Source organism: Ursus maritimus, unplaced genomic scaffold (genome assembly GCF_017311325.1).
Source record: "Ursus maritimus isolate PB19 unplaced genomic scaffold, ASM1731132v1 scaffold_33, whole genome shotgun sequence".
Classification (NCBI taxonomy): domain Eukaryota; kingdom Metazoa; phylum Chordata; class Mammalia; order Carnivora; family Ursidae; genus Ursus; species Ursus maritimus.
The window spans coordinates 2,573,626-2,592,551 of NW_024425897.1; the positions used below are offsets into that span (position 1 = coordinate 2,573,626).

General features: G+C 50.5%; 1 protein-coding gene across 1 annotated transcript in view; it reads right to left on the bottom strand.

The window, feature by feature from the left end:
* Positions 1-18,926, bottom strand: part of DGCR2 (DiGeorge syndrome critical region gene 2) — an 89,515-nt gene that overhangs the window by 18,163 nt on the left and 52,426 nt on the right. The window contains exons 3-6 of the mRNA XM_040619570.1: positions 18,793-18,918; positions 16,151-16,361; positions 14,353-14,429; positions 6,265-6,441 (exon numbers count right to left, since the gene is read on the bottom strand). Of these exons, the coding sequence (XP_040475504.1) occupies positions 6,265-6,441; positions 14,353-14,429; positions 16,151-16,361; positions 18,793-18,918 (591 nt within the window). The remainder of the gene's footprint in view (positions 1-6,264; positions 6,442-14,352; positions 14,430-16,150; positions 16,362-18,792; positions 18,919-18,926) is intronic.

Genomic DNA, 18,926 nt, shown 5'->3' on the forward strand with positions numbered 1-18,926 from the left:
CTGGAAAACAGTGTGGAGGTCCCTTAAAAAGTTAAAAATTGAGCTACCCTATGATCCAGCCATTGCACTACTGGGTATTTACCCCAAAGATACAGACGTAGTGAAGAGAAGGGCCATATGCACCCCAATGTTCACAGCAGCACTGTCCACAATAGCTAAATCGTACAAGGAGCCGAGATGCCCTTCAACAGATGATTGGATTGAGAAGATGTGGTCCATATATACAATGGAATATTACTCAGCTATCAAAAAGAACGAATTCTCAACATTTGCTGCAACATGGACGGCACTGGAGGACATAATGCTAAGTGAAGTCAGTCAAGCAGAGAAAGACAATTATCATATGATTTCTCTCATCTATGGAACATAAGAACTAGGAAGACCGGTAGGAGAAGAAAGGGATAAAGAAAGGGGGGTAATCAGAAGGGGGAATGAAATATGAGAGACTACAGACTATGAGGAACAAACGGAGGGCTTCAGAGGGGAGGGGGGTGGGGGAATGGGATAGACCGGTGATGGGTAGTAAGGAGGGCACGTATTGCATGGTGCACTCGGTGTTATACGCAAGTAATGAATCATCGAACTTTACATCAAAAACCAGGGATGTACTGTATGGTGACTAACATAATAAAAAATATTATTATAAAAAGAAAAGAATAACCAAAACAACAACAACAACAACAACAACAACAACAAAAGGAGGTCATAATGATATACACGAATGCTTCAAAAATCATAAGAGAATGCTAAGGGAATTGTATGAGAATCAAGTAGAAAATTTAGACACATAGGCAATGCCCTAGATAAATATGACTTATCAAATTGACTGGAAAAGAACCAGAAAACTTGAATATATGTATAATCATGAAAACAACTAAATTAGCATCAAAAATCTATATACAAGATACACACACACACACACACACACACACACACACACACACACGTCTTAGCTCTGTCCACTGAAAGGGCGCAAAAGTCATGAGCATAACTAGTGCCCAGGTCCTCCAAGGCTCTTTGGGAAAAGGCTGAGTCCAGAGAGTACAAGAGGAACTAGAAAAAGAAAGCAAACAGAAGGAAATAATAAAGAGCAATAATACGTGAAATTGAAAATAGAGAAAAATCAATGATACAAAAAAGTTGGTTCTCAAGAAAACCAACAAAATTGATAAACTTCTAGCAAGACTGACAAAATCAAAATTGGAGAAACACAAATCAGGAATGAAATAGGGGACATCACTATAAATCCTGCAGTCATAAGAAGGTTAATAAGAGAACACCATGAACAACTCTATGCCCATAAATTTGAGTACTTACAAGAAATGGATCAATTCTTTGAAAACCAGAAACTATCAAAAAGTTACTCAACGTGAAATAGACAATCTGAACAGTCCTATAACCATCAAATAAGTTGAATTCATAATTAAAAAACTCCCCCCAAAAGAAATCTCAGGCCCAAGTGGTTTCACTAGAGAATTCTACCACCACAGATAATGGCTCCAAGTGGGTGTGGTTACAGAGGAACAATAGGGAGGATCTTTATGGTGCTGGAACTACTCGTATCTTGACTGTGTTACAGGAACCTACACAAGTAATAAAATTCTATAAATCTCTCTCTCTCACACATACACACACACACGCACAAACGAATACAAGTAAAACTGGAGATAACTGAGTAAGATCAGTGGATTGTGTCCAAGTCAATATCCTGGCTGTGATATTATACCATAGTTTTGCAAAAAGCTCCCATTTGGGAAAATCAGGCAAAATGTATAAGGGGTCTCTCTGTCTCACTTCCTTTAAATGCATCGGCACCTACAGGATCTCAATAAAAATGTCAATTTCAAACAAACAAACAAACAAACAAACAAACCAGCATAAATGGGTCAAATTAAGCATAAAAATAAATGGTACTCATGAATTATAACCCATCTTATATAATAAAAATCCGAGAGTGCATTTTTTTTTTAAGATTTTATTTATTTATTCGACAGAGATAGAGACAGCCAGCGAGAGAGGGAACACAAGCAGGGGGAGTGGGAGAGGAAGAAGCAGGCTCCCAGCGGAGGAGCCTGATGTGGGGCTCGATCCCATAACGCCGGGATCACGCCCTGAGCCGAAGGCAGACGCTTAACCGCTGTGCCACCCAGGCGCCCCCCGAGAGTGCATTCTAATACAAATAAAGACATTAATAAATGGGGGAGAAGGGAATGCTTTTCCTTACAAAAGAATGCCAACTAGTAAACATGAATAGAGTCAGAAAATTGCCAATACATGCCAACATCAGCAGGTACAAGTTTCCTAAGGGACAGGAATTTTACATGGCCTCAAAGGATCTCCTCACGTATTACTTATTCATTTCAAAACGGAAAAAACTAGAACTTTACAGTATACAAATCTGGCAGGTACAACCTTAATCCAGGGATCAAAGCTAATGTCATCAATGTCAGGGCAAAACGACACCACGTGCCTCATGATAATGGTATATCTAAGAGACGAAATATACAGACAATGGCTAGGCCATATATGACAACAGAGCTCTGACCCACCACCTCTGCAGGGACCAGCCCAGAATATTTGGGATTTGGTTGATGACTATGAGCTTCCCTGTTTTTTCCACACTTCCAAGGCAGGACCCATTAGAGAAAGCCAAATATGCTCTTCAAACCAATTACCTCAACTGCCCGGCTTGTAGTTAGCCTACCCCCAGCTTCCCATGCCAACTGCCTCCAATTAGAGCATACTGGGAGCCTTTAGGGCACTGGTGAAAACCCCGTGATGGGTCCACAGCTTGAGCTGGAGGCAGGACAGATGCAGGTGGAGGCCACACACACATTAAGACAGCTGCAAGAGACAGACTCTCTGAAGAGTGGCCCAAAGGGAAGCTCTAAAACAGAGGCCAGAGCAGACATTAAGAAGAGCCCTTTGGAAAACCAGCTCCACTCTAGACACAAGGCAGCTACTGAATACGAAGGCTGGGGTGCATGGAGGATATCCACAGCCCAGCCCCAAACCTGCCCACACTGACCCCCACACCACCACTGCAGTAAAGACCCTCCCTATACACAAGTCCTATCAGAAGGCAAGGCAAACCTCTTTCCATGGACCCAAACCACCAACTGAACTCAATCTCTACTGTCCTACACAAGTTGTCTGATCTTTGACAAAATATTACAAGGCATACAAAAAGCCAGAACACACACACACACACACACACACACACACACACACTCCAGAGGCAACTAAATCAACAAAACTACACTCAAATAAAGGACCCGTCCCGCAGAAAATTTAAAATAACTATGATGAATGTTGAAAGCTCTAATGGAAAAGGCAGATAATACAAGAGATGAAAACTCAAGAAAGAATCAAACAGTGAAGCCTGGGTGGTTCAGTTGGTTAAGAGGCTGCCTTTGGCTAGAGTCATGATCTCAGTATCCTGGGATCAAGCCCTGTGTTGGGCTCCCTGCTCAGTGGGGAGTCTGCTTCTCCCTCTCCCTCTGCTTCTCCCCCTGCTTGTGCTCTCTCTCTCTCAAATAAATAAACAAAATCTTTTTTTTTTAAAGAAAGAATCTAAGAGAAACGCTAAAAATGAAAAGCACACAAAATGTCAAAAACAGGAGAAAAATGCCATCAATGGGCTCATAAGCAGACTCGACAAAGCTAAGGAAAGACTTAGTAAAACATGTCAATAGAAATTACTCAAACTGAAAGACAGAAAAGAAATTAAAGAAACACTACAACTAAATGCAATGCATGATTCTGGACTGGATCCTGGACCAGGAAAAAAATAGCCATAAGGCGTATTATTGAAACAATTGACAAAACTGTCATAACGAACTGCAGATTACTGTTTAGCACTACACCCATGTTAAACATCTGGTTTTGGGGGCGCCTGGGTGGCTTAGTTGTTAAGCGTCTACCTTCGGCTCAGGGCGTGATCCCAGCGTTCTGGGATCGAGCCCCGCATCAGGCTCCTCCGCTGGGAGCCTGCTTCTTCCTCTCCCACTCCCCCTGCTTGTGTTCCCTCTCTCGCTGGCTGTCTCTCTGTCAAATAAATAAATAAAATCTTAAAAAAAAAAAAAAGTCCTGGTTTTGGTAACTGTGCTGAGGTTATGTGTGTGTCCTGGTTCTTAGGAAACACACCAAATATTTAGGCCTCAAGGGTACAATATCTTCAATTTACTCCAAATGGTTTAGAAGAAATATGCAGAGAAAAAATGATAAGCAAATGTGCAAAATACAAATAACTGGTGAATCTGTGTGGGGGTGTATGAGAGGGAGTTCCTTATACCATCCCCACAACCTTTCCCTGAGTTCGAAATGACAGTGGACCCTTGAATAATGCAGGGGTTAACTTTGTCTGCATTGTTGAAAATCCACGTACAACCGTTGATTCCCCAAAAATGTAACTACTAATAGTCTACTGTTGACCCAAAGTCTTACTGATGACATGAACAGTCAATTAACACATATTTTGTATGTGATATGTATTATATACTGTATTCTTACAATAAGCTAGAGAAAAGAAAGTATCACAATCAAAAGGAAAAGAAAATACATTTACAACAGTGTACTGTATTTACTGAAAAAAATCCACATGTAAGTGGATTTAAACCCATGTTCTTCAAGTATCAACTACGTATCTAAATAACAAGTTACAAAGTCCCCTGTCCCCCAGGCCCAGATGGTCCTATAGGGTACGGTCTACCAAGCAGTCAAGGACAAGATCATCCCCAACTAGCGTAAACTGACTTAGAGACTGGTAAAAAGGAATGCTTCCCAACGAATTTCATAAATCGAATATAAATATGATACAAAAACTAGTCAAGGAGAGTACAGGAAAGGACCGTAACAGGCCAAGCTCACTTCTTAAAGGAGTTTCAAAAATCCTAAATAAAGTATCAGCCAAGCAAAGCCAGCAATATACATATATAAAAAACCCCGAGGATGGTTTAATATCAGAGATCTACTAATGTAAAAAAGTAAATGATAAATAAAATCATATAAGCAAAACAGTAATATAAATCAGTAAAGAAGAAAAGCCACATGATCCCAGTAAGTGCAGAAAAAGCATTTACATGTTTGTAACGTAGAAATTCCCAGCAAACTAGGAATGAAGCGTACTTCCTTAACCTCAAAAAGGTAATTTCTCAATCTTTTTTTTTTTTTTTTTAAGATTCATTTTATTTTAGGGGCGCCTGGGTGGCTCAGTTGGTTAGGCGTCTGCCTTCGGCTCAGGTCATGATCTCGGGGTCCTGGAATCAAGCCCCGCATCAGGCTCCCTGCTGAGCGGGTAGCCTGCTTCTCCCTCTCCCTCCCGGCTCGTGCTGTCTGTTGCTATCTCAAATAAATAAATAAAATCTTTTAAAAAAATGATTTATTGTATTTATCTGTCAGAGAGAGTGAGAGAGAGCACAAGCAGAGGGAGCAGCAGGCAGAGGGAGAAGCAGGCAGGGGTGTGAGCCAGGCAAGGAGCTCCTGTAAAGACGGTGTGGTATCAGCATGGGACTAACAAACAACCAAGGGTCAGAATAGACTCCAGAAATAGGCTCAGACATCGATGAACCCCTGATGAATGACAAATCAGCAGGGAAGGGAATGATGGTCCAAATGAATGGTGTTGAGACCATCGGCTGACACCCAGCCGGCCTCCCATGCTGCGTCTGGGTGCGATTTGTCCCTCCTCCCACCGCAAAGGGGCCCTGCCCTCAGTAAGCACAGCACACTGCGTGTCCCCAAAGCTGGAGGAGACCTCGATGTGGAATGTGGGCAAGTGAGCAGGCAGGAACAGGGAAGTCACAGATGGAGCCGGGGGAGTGGTCCAGATGCAGAGCGAGCAGTCTTGGAAAGACCCAAGGAGAGTACAGGTGGGTGACCGGGGAGTCAGAGGCTCCAAGACACCACGAGATGTGGCAAGTCTTCCGTCACTGTTCTTATTTAATGTCCGAACAACAATGAGGTGTGGAGGGCAGGAATTATCACTTCTATCCTGGGAAAGAGAAACAAGGGCTCACAGACTTGGACTGCTGCCCACGTTCCTGCCCTCCCCGCCGCGGCAGCGGTGTACCTTCAGAGAGGGGTGTGAGCCAGGCAAGGAGCTCCTGCCGCCCCACTATGATACAGGGGTCTGCCTTGGTGCACCGTGAGGTCAAAGTCTACTCAAGGTTGACACCAAGGTCCAGAAATCACAGAGCCATATTCATGTACTCATGAGAAGCACTTCCTTACAGCTCCCTAGGAGTCACGGCCAAGGTGGCTTACTTCTTTTACAGAGAAACGAAGACTTCTCATAGCAGTTCTCTGCGTGCCAGCTGTGCAGGTCGTGGTGGCGGAGGGTAGGGAAGTGGAAGCACTGGAGCTGGGCGCAGAACACGTTGTCACTTTCCGACATGGCCGAGGCGAAGATGGGGTCTGGGGGCAGGAACACCTCTGAGGAACCTGAGGGACAAATAACATGTCAACAGACCAAACACATGCAGTCCTTGCAGGGACCAAGGCCTCCCCCAAACTGGACCATCAGTCAAAGGGCTTGTGGGCTGCCACATGGTAGGTGCACTACAGTTAAGGCATTCATTCACAGCCTCCCCTAGTTCCCACGAGCACAGCTCTGGGCAATGTGAAGAATAAAGTAACGGGCCAGAACACAGTGGATTAAAATGTCTGAGTTCAGGGGCGCCAGTCGTTAAGCGGCTGTCTTCGGCTCAGGGCGTGATCCTGGCGTTCCGGGATCGAGCCCCACATCAGGCTCCTCCGCTGGGAGCCTGCTTCTTCCTCTCCCACTCCCCCTGCTTGTGTTCCCTCTCTCGCTGGCTGTCTCTCTCTCTGGCTGTCTCTCTGTCAAATAAATAAATAAAATCTTAAAAAAAAATGTCTGAGTTCATACTGATAAACAAGAAATAAACAGGGGCGGGGGGATCCTCTCTTACAACAGGGAATCAACTAGTAAATGGAGAAGGGCTCAAAAAGGCAGCCACTGCACATGCCAGGACACACAGTTCAGACAGAATCGTGGCTCCGACAACCGAGCAGCAGTATCAGCTGGCCAGGTGAACTGGAAAGCGCTGGCTCCCTGGGACCTCCTCCCAGCTCTAGGGAGACTCTGTCACTCACTGAACTTCTGCCTTCCAAGCTGGGAAGCAGGCAATCAGAAATCATGCTATCCTGGCAGCCCAGAGTGGGGGTGCTGGAGTGCAGGGAGAAGGGGCCAGGAACCTCTAAGCCTCTCTTTTGCAATGTCCCAGGAGGTCAGACTCTGGCCACATCTGGGGCACAGCACAGCCAACTCCCAGAGTCCGCTCTCTACCTCAGAGAACCCTCCAACACTGGACCACCAAAAGATTCCTTGAGACCAACCCGGACGTGGGTCACTGGAGATACCCTCATTTTACTAAGAAGGCAATGCGGTTTACCCTTTGACAGCAACAAGGCACCCCCATGCATGCCTTCTGAACTCTATTTGCTCCCGATACTACGCATGGAGGTCCGTTTTGAAGAGCCAGTGAGTCTGGAGGCAGGGCCTCATCCTGTAGAAACTGAGAACATGGCCTCCCAGTTCTCTGACAAGGGCAAGAAGATGGACTTCGGGGAAGCATGATGGGATAGAAGCCCAGTCCCCAGCTGACGGGCACAGTCAATGTCAGTGCACCTCTGCTGAGGGATATTGGGGCCCCAGTGGTCAGACTCACAGGAGGACCATGGAGGGAGGGTAGGGGTGGGGGGTCTTCTCACACCATTGCCTCCAATGCCAAGAGTGGGCGCTGCCATGAGCACCGTCTCTTCCAGGCCCCTGCTCCCCAGCGAGGTCTCCTATAACCCCTGTGTGCCTTCTTCTTCTCCTTCAGATGTCCATTCACCTGGGAGAAGCTTCCCTTCTTAAAAACTATTTTCTTCACTATTTGGCTTCTTGTCTCATGGGCTGAAAATGGAATAGCTTCAACCTGTCCTTTATAAAAAACAAATAAACCAACAAGTCTTCAGGAACACCAAGTGGCGCAGTCGGTTGGGAGTCCAACTCTTGGTTTCAGCTCAGCTCATGATCTCAAGGTCCTGGGGCTGAGTCCCACATCAGGCTCTGTACTCAGCACAGAGACTGCTTGAGATTCTCTCTCCCTCTCCCTCTGCCCTTCCCACTCATGCTCCCTCTAAAATAAATAAATCTTTATTTTATTTTTTTTAAAGATTTTATTTATTTGACAGAGAGAGAGACAGTGAGAGAGGGAATACAAGCAGGGAGAGTGGGAGAGGGAGAAGCAGGCTTCCCGATGAGCAGGGAGCCTGATGCGGGGCTGGATCCCAGGACCCAGAATCATGACCTGAGCTAGAGGCAGACACTTAACGACTGAGCCACCCAGGCGCCCCTAAAATAAATAAATCTTAAAAAAAAAAAAAAAAGTCTCTAGCCCTGAGTCTAGTCACCAGCCCAGAGCACAATGTCAGTGAATGACTGCAAAGCTCTGACCAAGGCCACAAATGACGTATCAGGGTAGAGTCCTGGGACCTGGTCCCCACCCCCTGTCCTGCCCACAGCTGCCTGGAACCTGCCTGAGCCAAGCTCAGAGCAGAGTGTGGGGTGGGGTGAGGGTGTCTCAGCCCCAGCAGGCCATGCAGACGGAGGGCACAGGGAGGGCAGAGTGGAGCGAGCTCCTCTCAGCCGCTCGCTGGTGCCCATGGGACTACCTGGGCCTCCTCGCTCTGTGCTGGTCGCAAGCCCTGTTTACCCTGAGGTCAAGTGAGCTGCAGTTCCTTGAAACCAATAACTAAGAAGATCACTTCCTCTTTGCCAAACTTAGTCCCTTTCAAGCCTTCATTTTATGTGTCCTCTCTATGGCACCTCATACTTCATTTTCCTAAAAATGCTCCATCCTTTCTCTGCCACGAGCTAAATGCGGCTAACCCCCAACACACTCAGTGTGGTCTTCAATTAGCAACTGCAGTGGGCTAAGAAGCATCCCCCCAAAATTCATGGCCACCTGGAACCTCAGAATGTGACCTTATTTGGCTCTCAAGATTAAATCGTCTGGGATTTGGGGTGGGTCCTAAATCCAAGGACCAGTATCCGTACAAGGGAGAAGACACAGAGGAACATGTGGGAAATGGTCACAGACGGAGCAGAGCCCGGAGTGTGGCTTTCATAAGCCAAGGAACGCCAGGAGCCACTAAGCACTGCCAAAGGAGGAACTCTCCTGGAGCGTCTGGAGGGAGGGCAGCCCTGCCGACACCTTGATTTTGGATCTGTCCCCAGAACCGTGAGAAAGTAAACTTGTGTTAAGCCAGAAGTTCATGGTACTCTGTTAGGGCAGCCCCAGGTATCTAACACGGCCTCTTAATCATCTCCCCCACTGATTTAACAAATGCCTGCAGGCCCCATCCTGTAAACAGGCACTTGGGGTACACCGGGCACCAGCGGCAGGCAGAGATCCTTGCCTTGCAGGGCTCACATCAGAGCAGGAGGTGTAAGAGCCGGAAACAGATGACTTAGAGACCTAATGAGTGAAGAATGTGTGATGTTGAAGGTCACAGCTGCTCTAGGTAAAAAGAAACCTGGAGCATGGAGATGAAGGCAGGCCTCGGAGTGGTGCCACAGGAACAGAGAATGGAGGGGAGGGGTGACAAGGCTTGCGCTGGGAGTCCCACACCACGCACAGGCTCGCTGCTTTGCTAGAAGGACTCAAGGGGTCCAGCTTCTAGCTGCAGGCACGGCTAAGATTTATTACAGTAACACAGCATGACACACCAGCAGCAAGAGAAGGGGACAGCTTGGGCGGAGTCTGGGGACATGCAGGCCAGACTTCCTGAGCACTCTCCCACCTGGCAGGAGGGTGTGGGCCTTTGCCAGCAGCAAGCTACAGCAACATCGGTGTGGCATTCCTGCCCAGAGGAACCCCCGGGCACCTCGATTCCAGGCTCATCAAGGGAAGCAGGTGTCCACCATAAACCCCACTGTCCGTGAGGTCCAGGCAGCCTGACACAGTAGGCTCCACCAAATCCCTGAGCCGTCCAGGTGCCAGCCAGGACCAGGCCGGCTGTGCTACCTTTCCCTGCACCGGAGCCAGCCCTGACTTTGGGAAGGAGCATCCCAGGGAGGGCTCACAGCAGCAGCAGAGGAGGCATGGGGCTGGAGAGGAGGGCTGCAGGGTGTTCGAGGGAGGGCAGAGAGAAAGGCTGCTGCAGGGCAGGAGGGGGAAGAGTAGAGGACCCTCAGAGAGCTGTGTGAGGAGACGGGGGTGGGTCGGGTTGGCAGCAAGGAGAGCAGGCTGGAGGTGTTTGGTCATTTAGGTGGGTGACGTCAGATCTGGTGGCTGTGACCCGGTGACAAGTGATCAGATTCTGGACAAGTCTAAAAGGACATGAGATCGTGCCACCGTACCAGCAGACCGCCACCTCCAGACCACTCCCCAACGACTGCCTCTGTGGTGGAGCAGGCCCTCAGCCTGCCGAAGTGGCGGGAACTGCTCCCAGACATGCCCACTCCCTCTGCACACAAGCTGTCCTTGGCCGGACACATGGCCATATGCAAGAACACCGAACTTCCTCTGCTGGCACCCCCCATCCTGCAGCAGGCTGACCTTCACTCACTTTCTACCCAGTGTGCCGTCTGCCTCCGCACAGTGGGCTGTCTGCCTCTTGAGGCAGGGCCTCACTGTCCGGTATGGTACCACAGCTCCCACAGAATGGGCCTGCCCTGGAGCCCACAAGGGGCCGTGGGGATCCTCCCAAATGCTCCTCTACTGGAGGCAGCGACCCAACTCTCACGGCTGCCTTCCTTCAGCAGAACTGTGGCCTGACCCCGGCTGACTCCACTCCAACTTGACAGTCACCTCACCCAGAGGCCAGGGTCTCCACACTATGCCTTCTAGGCCAGGCTGAGCCCTGGTCCTCCCCCGACAGCCCTCTTCCTCACTGCTGACAGAAGATTCTAGATCAGGATGGGTCAGGGAACACGACAGCATCACACTCCCTGGGTGTGGGCACCAGGGCCAAGAAGATGGAGACCACAAAGGGCCTCCTAAGTGGCACACGTAGCCTCAGCCCACCTGTGACGGGAGTGAGCCCTTAGAGGTGGGCATGCTGAGATGGGGGAGTAATGGGGGCCAAGATGCCGGACTGAGCAGGTCTTAAGTCAGCAGTTACACAACGTGGACACATCAAACATGCGGTACTCTTCCATTTTTGTATTTTAAAATAAACACGTGTAATAACCAGAAACTTGAAATGACACTGTTAACAGCAAAGATGTTGGGGCCCTGGGGAGTGGCTTGTGGGAAAATGGGGATGATTCCTTCTGGACAACAGAGATCTCTTTTCAAACTTTGCTCACCAATGTTATAAAAATGGCACCCTGTGTTCTCTGGCAGCAGCAGAGAACGTTCCAGGCTCTGGGTGCTGCCTCAACATCAGGGTCTCGGCGTCCTGGAGTGGGGCTGACATGCTGTGCAGACAGAAGCCAGAGGCAGGGCCTCCCTCTGGGGGGAGAGGCCATGGAAGGAGGCCCCTCTCACAAGCAGAGCTCCAAACTTAAAGTGCACCTGGGGAGTGGGGTGGCCGCATACGCGGTAAGTGTGTATATGTGGATAATATATGTGGGTACCCCTTTGCCGCTACACACGTCACAAAACGCACAGGAAAACCTTGGACAAAATGTAAATGAAGTGAATATTTCTAAACATCTTCCCGAGGTGCTTCCTACCACCACGGCTTCCTACTACCGTTCGCTCATATTCTTAGGCACATTCTTTTCTTTGGGGTGAGTTAGCCATTAACGACAAAAGACTTAAATCTACTTCCCACCGCCTTCGTGAAGCATCATCTCTGGGCCCACTTGTCGGACCCAGCCGGATCCCCAGTTTTGAAGCAGGTGGCACCTGGCAAACAGCTCCTTCTGCAAGCAAAAGCGGGGGCTCTGCCACCAGCTTGTTTGCTGGGGCTGTGTTTTCGGCGTTCTCTCACTCCGGAGTTNNNNAGCAGGAACCTTTTAAAGATGCTTTCAGTATGGACACTTTCAAACAGACACAAAAGCAGAGGGAAGAATCCAGCGAACCCCCACAAAGCTCTGTCCTGCATCATGGCAGCTCGCCCTCCGCGTTTGTCCGCAGCATGACACTATGGTCACACCTCTGAAAATCCATGAGTCAACCTCCATTACAAATCCAGATTCAGCTTCCCTAACTGGGCCCTAAAGTTTTTCTAACTCCCCTCCCAATCCAGGATGCACTCCAGGATGTGTTACATTTGGGATTATGTGTTTTCTTTTAATTTCTTTGAACCCAGAACAGGGGTGCCCGGGTGGCTCAGTCGGTTAAGTGTCTGACCCTTCATTTTGGCTCAGGTCATGATCTCAGGGTCATGGGATCGAGCCCCAAGGTGGGCTCTGCGCTGGGCAGGTGTGGAGCCTACTTGAGATTCTGTTTCTCCCTTTCCCTCTGTCCCTCCCCCGCCCCACTCTCTCTCCCTCTCAACAAAACAATAACAAAAAACAGAACAAATGACGCTGAGCTGTGTCAAGCATCCAGGCTGCAAGTTCTCTTGCAGTAGAGGAATCTTCTTTAGCCATATACTCATTTTGTGGCTACTCCTTAAATCCAGAACAGAACTGCCAAAGTCCACTTCAGCAGGCACAAGCAGCCAACACCACGCTGCACCCACGCCCACGCAGAGCTGCTGGACATCAGGGCCTCAGCACCGTCCGTGTGGGTGCCTCACTCTTGCCTCGGGTGCCTCACACACTGAGCCACCGCTGCCAGTGTCGACACACTTATTTTTTTTTAATTTCACGTTTGCTCTCCGAATGCCCCAGTGGAGCCATAGAGACAACTACGGCCATGAGAGCTTACCTGGGGCCTTTGCCATTTTCATCAGGGATGATGGTCCCATGTCCCCCAGCTCGGAACACACCATCATGCACTGCAGACTTGGGTATTCTCTGTTTACCAGTGTCAAGATAACCATGTCCAGGAATGTCTACACTAGTGTGAAGGCCGGCGCCCTCTGCCAGGGTCAGGTCAGTGGGCCTTGGCCTATAATTCACCACCAATGGCTGTGATTAGGGCAAAGAGGAACTACTCAATGTACCCTTTGCAAGGTACGTGGTGACTCTTGGGCCTGGCGACCCAAAAGCTCTTTACTTGTCTACTGCTGTGGTGGGACAGCTACACATTACACTCACAACTCTCCTGAAAGACCAAGTTTGCAAATATGGGACAAGCTTTCAATAGGATATTTGGAGGACACAATAATGGGGTGACTTCCCAAGCAGGAGCAGAGACTGGTAGGTGTGGCCTCTCTGCTGGGGCCTCTGCAGTCACCATCTCTACTCCCTGCCCCTTTCCAGCTGCCAGGCTCAGCACCCCTGTCCCGTGAGACCCCTCTCTCTCCAAGGAAGCCAGCTGCCTGGGGCTACTGAATACCGATCCTCTCTGTGCCTTCACCCACTCTATGTAAAAACACAGACTGCCTCAAGGCCACTCAGGCTGGCAAACAGGTGGGCTCTGATCAATTCCCTTCATTTTCCACAGTGAGGTGGACACAGCAAGATGTCCGGGGTCCCTGGGACCACCATTCCTCATTTGTCCTTCTCAGACAAATAAGACATCCACAGTGGGACTGGGACATGTTTGGGGAAAAAGAACAGGACCCAAGCTCAAACCACAGGCCCAAACAACAGCCCAAAAGTGAGACCTGACAAGGGGACATGGCAGGGGAACACAGCTCAGGCAGCAAGTGGAGAGGCCACACCCAGGGCCTGGGTGAAACCTGCCAGTGCCAGGGCAATGGGGCAGGAGGGGAGGGACAGGGACAGGCAGGGGGCAGGACTCAGCTGCCCACACCAGACACGCTTCCTTTATGTTATGTTGGTGTTTCCAAGCAGCTCAGCATAAAATTCTTAAAGCAACACATGTGTACATACACACACTCTATTTTAATTCCATCTGCCTGATGGCTTTCCTTCCAGTTTGGATTCTACTTCTGGATGTCTCTATCCTAGAAGGCTTATCCCTCCCTCTCTACCAGCTGTATACTCTATATGTTCATTTTTATACCCCAATTAAAGGCCTTCACTTAAAGGGAAAACGGACAGTCTAGAAATCTGGCCAAATGAGAAGGAAGCACAGGTTCCAGAGAAGACTCCAGCCCCACACGGGGCCTGAAAGAAGGGCCTTAGGGTGCCCACCCAATATCGCGGTGCTCCCCACAATCTGGGGCCCCTTCCTCTCCATGAGCCCTGCACTAGGCACCACTGGGGAGAGGGTGGGGACAAGTGGAGAGCCCCCAGCAATATCTTCCTAGTCAGGATGATGCCCCCCACCCCAACTGCAAACCCAACAACGCTTCTGAGAGACCAGAAGGACTTACCCTTGAACGCTACCTCCCAGCGACCTTCTAAGGAGCGGTTCCGGCTGGCGATGACATACTGGTAGCCGACCCACAGCCTGCAGGAGGGTGGAAAGGCAACAGGCCTCAGCAGGGAGACAGCCATGGACGGGGTGTGAATGTGGGCACCTTACAGTTATAGCCACCTTTCAAATACCAAGCTTGTAAAGCATTAATGATTTTTTCTAAGTTTTGATACTTAATTTTAATAAAATGCATTAAAAGTCAAGTCTAAACAATAAATTCACAGGTCAGAAAAAACTGTACCTTGGGTAACTCCTGCCAAGGCCATTCTTATTGGCTGATTCAATAAAGTTTTCACATTCTATGCAAGACCAGTCTTATTCTTGGTGTATATACAGCCCCGTGAATACAACCCTGTGAATATACTAAAACCACAGGATGGCACGCTCTGAAGGGGTGAATTTTATGGTATGTGAATTACATCTCAATAAAACACAAACCCGTGTGAGTCTACAGAGAAGTGTTGGGTAAAACCATGCTCACGGTCTCCTGCTCGGTCTCCGCTTAGAGCCAGCTCGCCCCAGACCTGCAGTGTGCCCCTGAGCACACGCGTCACAGCACTGAGGGGGCCATGCCCATGGACCTGGCCGACTGCCACAACCACCTGCTGAGCGTGTGCCTCTCGCCCCAGCCTTCCAGCCGCAGTCCTGGAGATGCCCATCAGCAGGCCCAGTGCCACTGTGGGAGCTCTGGCTCGATGCCACTCTCGTCCCTTCAGCCTACTGCCACGCACACGCCCACCTTGGCAAGACGGCGTGCTTCCCCACCCAGGGGGCTGAGCCCCCCCCTTCTCCATGGACTCACAATCACCCTGTGATCTAGAAGTTATTTTTCTCACTTTGTAGCTGTAGAAGGAAAAACAGCAAGGTGATTGTGATTTGCCAACATCACAGGGCATAACGGTGGAGCCTGAAGCCAGCTAGGGTCTTGAAACGAAGGCTCGCTCTCCACCTGCCACTGTCATTGTGCTCCTAGGGCAGCGTGGCATCCCCGAGAGGGAGCGCTGGCCGTCCGGCAACCCCTACAATCCACTCCCCCACCCCCTGGCAGCGTAGAAGAGGCAGCAGGACACCACCTCCAGAGGAGGACTACCACAGTCCTCAGCACACACATGCCCCCCAACAAGACCCTCGAAATTTTGGGCTTAGAGATGCTGGCAGTTGGCTGCAATTTCCACATTTTCTCTACAATGTCACAGAGCCTTGGGTTCAAGAGGCAGGCTCTGGAGCCAGACTGCCTGGGTCGGAACCTGGGCATACCCCAGCTAATGTGTGCCTGCAGTTCTGTGTTCACCCACCCTGGGCCTGTCTTCTCACCCACCGGCCTCCTGTGGTTTCTGGGAAGACTGAACAAGGTGCCGATGGAAAGCACTGAGCACAGGGCCTGACAGAACCCTCTTTCTCGGAAGGAACCCCTGTCCACTTGTATGGCCCTCCTGCCAGGCCCTCTATTAAACAGCCCCTCACAACACAGCTGCAGCTGAACCCAGATGGGAGCCAACGAAGGGGACTGGCCCGAGGTGACACAATGTGGCAGCTCATCCCTGCCCCCCAAGAGCTCCCAACATCATCCTGATGCCTGCTCTAAATCCCAGATCTCTATTTGTTTCCAGTGGATGGGGCTGTCCTTCCCCCAAATGCCGGCTGGCTAAGCCTGAGGAGTGTCATGGGCGGCCAGAGGCCATGTCCTCAGTGGGCATCCTGCTTGCTGGGCGACAGCCTGACCTCAGGCCCTGGGTCCCCCCCTCAGGACTCACTTGTGCTGGTCCTGCCAAGCAAAGCTCCGCTCCGGCTGGTCCCATTCCTGGGCCAGGACGAAGCGCAGCTCCTGGTCAGTGGAGAAGGTGGCGAGGGAGCCATTCACGCGCTGACAGGTCTGTGCGGCGTCCCAATAGTTCTCTCCGCTCAGGTAGACCCGGTAGCAGCTGGCCGTGCCTTCATAGTGGTGCCATCCCGTCGGGCACTTCCCTAGGAAACATGAAGGGCGGGAGGGGAGTTGTCCCCTAAATTAGGATCCTCACTCCAAAATGCAATTAGACATGCTGCATCTGAGGTCAGAAATCACCCCAGAAAAACAGGGAAACTGAGGCTCAAGAAGCAAGCTCTGCTTGTAAGACCACACATGCTGTGAAATGCAAATTTCTCTAAGACACAGATGCAGCCCAAGGCACAAGCACATTCAGGGACTCATCTAATTTCTGTAAGGCCTTTGATTTACTTGGCATTAAAGACTGGCTGCTGAACACATTTCAGTAAAGTGGATTTCATTCTCAGATAAAATCTGGTTGACAAGGTGGCAGAACTCCCCGTGCCTGCTCACTGCAAGCCTGGCGGGAGTGAGCACAAAGGCTCCCTGCCCACACTGCCTTCACTGCCCCAACACCTGGCTCTCTGGCCACTTCGCCAGCAAGCCCACTGCTTCCCGAGCCCACCCCTTGGCCGTCCTTTTCTCCTCACATGGGTACGGGCCAGCACTCCCCTAAAACAGAAATTCAGGGGATGAGAGCTGGAAGTGCCGCTAGGATAAAGGGACCAGCCCCTGCCTCCCACAGACGAGAAAGCGAGGCCCAGGGAGTAGCCAGTGGGAGCCTGCATCTCCCTGAGGCGGGCCAGCTCGGATGTCTCCTCACCAGGGGGACCCACCCCCCAGGCCAGGAAGACTCCTGCTGTACTGTACGGCCAGCCTTCCGTGAGATCTATGACCTGTTCCACTGGATCTTCGAATGCTGGGGAACCCACCTCCTAAGCACACAGTAATGAATAATAATTTTTAACAAAGCCAGTTGCTAACAAAAGCCCACTTTTTAATGCATCTACACCCTGTGGAACTAGTAAAGCTTCTGAAAGATGGATGCTCATGTTTTTATTATTTAGAAGCTGTGTGTGTAATTTATTAATAAAGGTACAGAGATTACAAGAGAAGAAACTGGGAGCTCTGGCCTGGAGCCAAGGAGGCCTGCCACAGCAGGGCAGCAATGCAGACAGGGGGACAGCGCCACCTGCCCACTGGGGAGGACCCGCTCACACACTGATGAGCACGCAGGAAGGCTCTTCACTGTGGACCGGGAGCCAGCCCTGAGATCATCCCTGCTTGGAAAGCGCTCGGGGTACGCTGCACATGCCTGCCGAGTGTATGGAGCAGGCTTGAGGGGCAGGGGGTTCACCAGGGGAGGCTTTACTATGGTTCCTAAGCCCCCCACATGTGATGTGTTCCACCCACCACGCCCCCTCCAGGTGGCTTCCGCCTTGTCTCCAGGCAGAGGTGGACACACCGAGGTGTGCAGAGGCCAAGTCCCTCAGCGGGCAAGCAGCAGGGCAGGCTTCCACCCCGGGCTCCTCACCCACCACCTTGGGATGGGTCCAGAGGAAACCAGGGATGGCAGCCGGTGATGGCGAGCAATGGAAGGAGGGAACATTACTTTTTATTGGCTCATTTTTTTTAATCATTTGAAATTTGTGGAATTATTACCTCGGTAGAAGTATTACCTGTTCCAAAAAAACAGATAAGCAATGAAAAGGACGAGTGTGAGTTGGGACGCCACAAGGCTGAGTTCCCATTGGCTGCATGACCTTGGGTGGGCTGACCTCTCGGAGCCTCAGTTTCTTCACTGGCCAAGCTTGCCCAGGGCCCCTTCAACCACGAGAATCCTTGCAGTTCACAGCTATTACGGATCCAGGCCGAGCACAGCAGCAGGCCATAGGGAATGGCTGGCGCCAGCTCCCCAGCTCATTCAGTCCCGGTCAGACAACCCAGGTGCCGCATGGGGTCTAAGCTCTGAGATGCCCCCAAGTGCTGAGGTCTGTGGGGGTGGGGGGGTACTAACACAGCCAATGGCCTCCTAGGCCCTGCAGCAGACACGTCACATGTCAGTTCCTCCTGTCCTGGCATATTGTACCTACATTTGTCATTATGCCTGTCTGTTTAGGATGGGGGAGGTTTCAGTGTGGCTTTTCTGTCTTCAACCTTCTTTAATCTTGTAATGCTCCTTTAAAATCTTTGTGTCATAGGGAGTTCATTAAAGAACTAGTCTCTTCATAAACAGCTTAACAACAGAGGTAGAGCCTTCCCTCCCCGTCAGCTGGACCTAATCTCCGGGAGCCTATTTCTCCATCTACCAAAGGGCCGGTACAGTCCAACCCCAAAAAGCAGCTGACTTGTGGAAACAAGCAGCCTGGTTCCACAGCCTGGGTTCACATCATGGCTTCACCACTCAGGGACTTGGGTGACCTTGGATGGGTCACCGTGCAGCTTCGTCATCAGAGGAGGTAGATAGCCCCCGACAGCCCTGAAGGGCCTTTTTAGGAGGCACACCCCCCGTCCAGCTGAGTGGCCCTGATAGTCAGGGGCCACACAGGGCAACAAGGCGTAGGTCCTGGATAGGGCAGGTCTGCAACTTACTGCTAAAGCGCACGGGCTGCGCCACATTCACCGCGTGGAAGTGCTTGGGGTCGCTGCCTCGGGCCCGCCCCGGCCGCGGATCCACAGCCTCCTTCCCATGGTAAGGACGCGACTCCCCAGTCACTTCTGAAAGC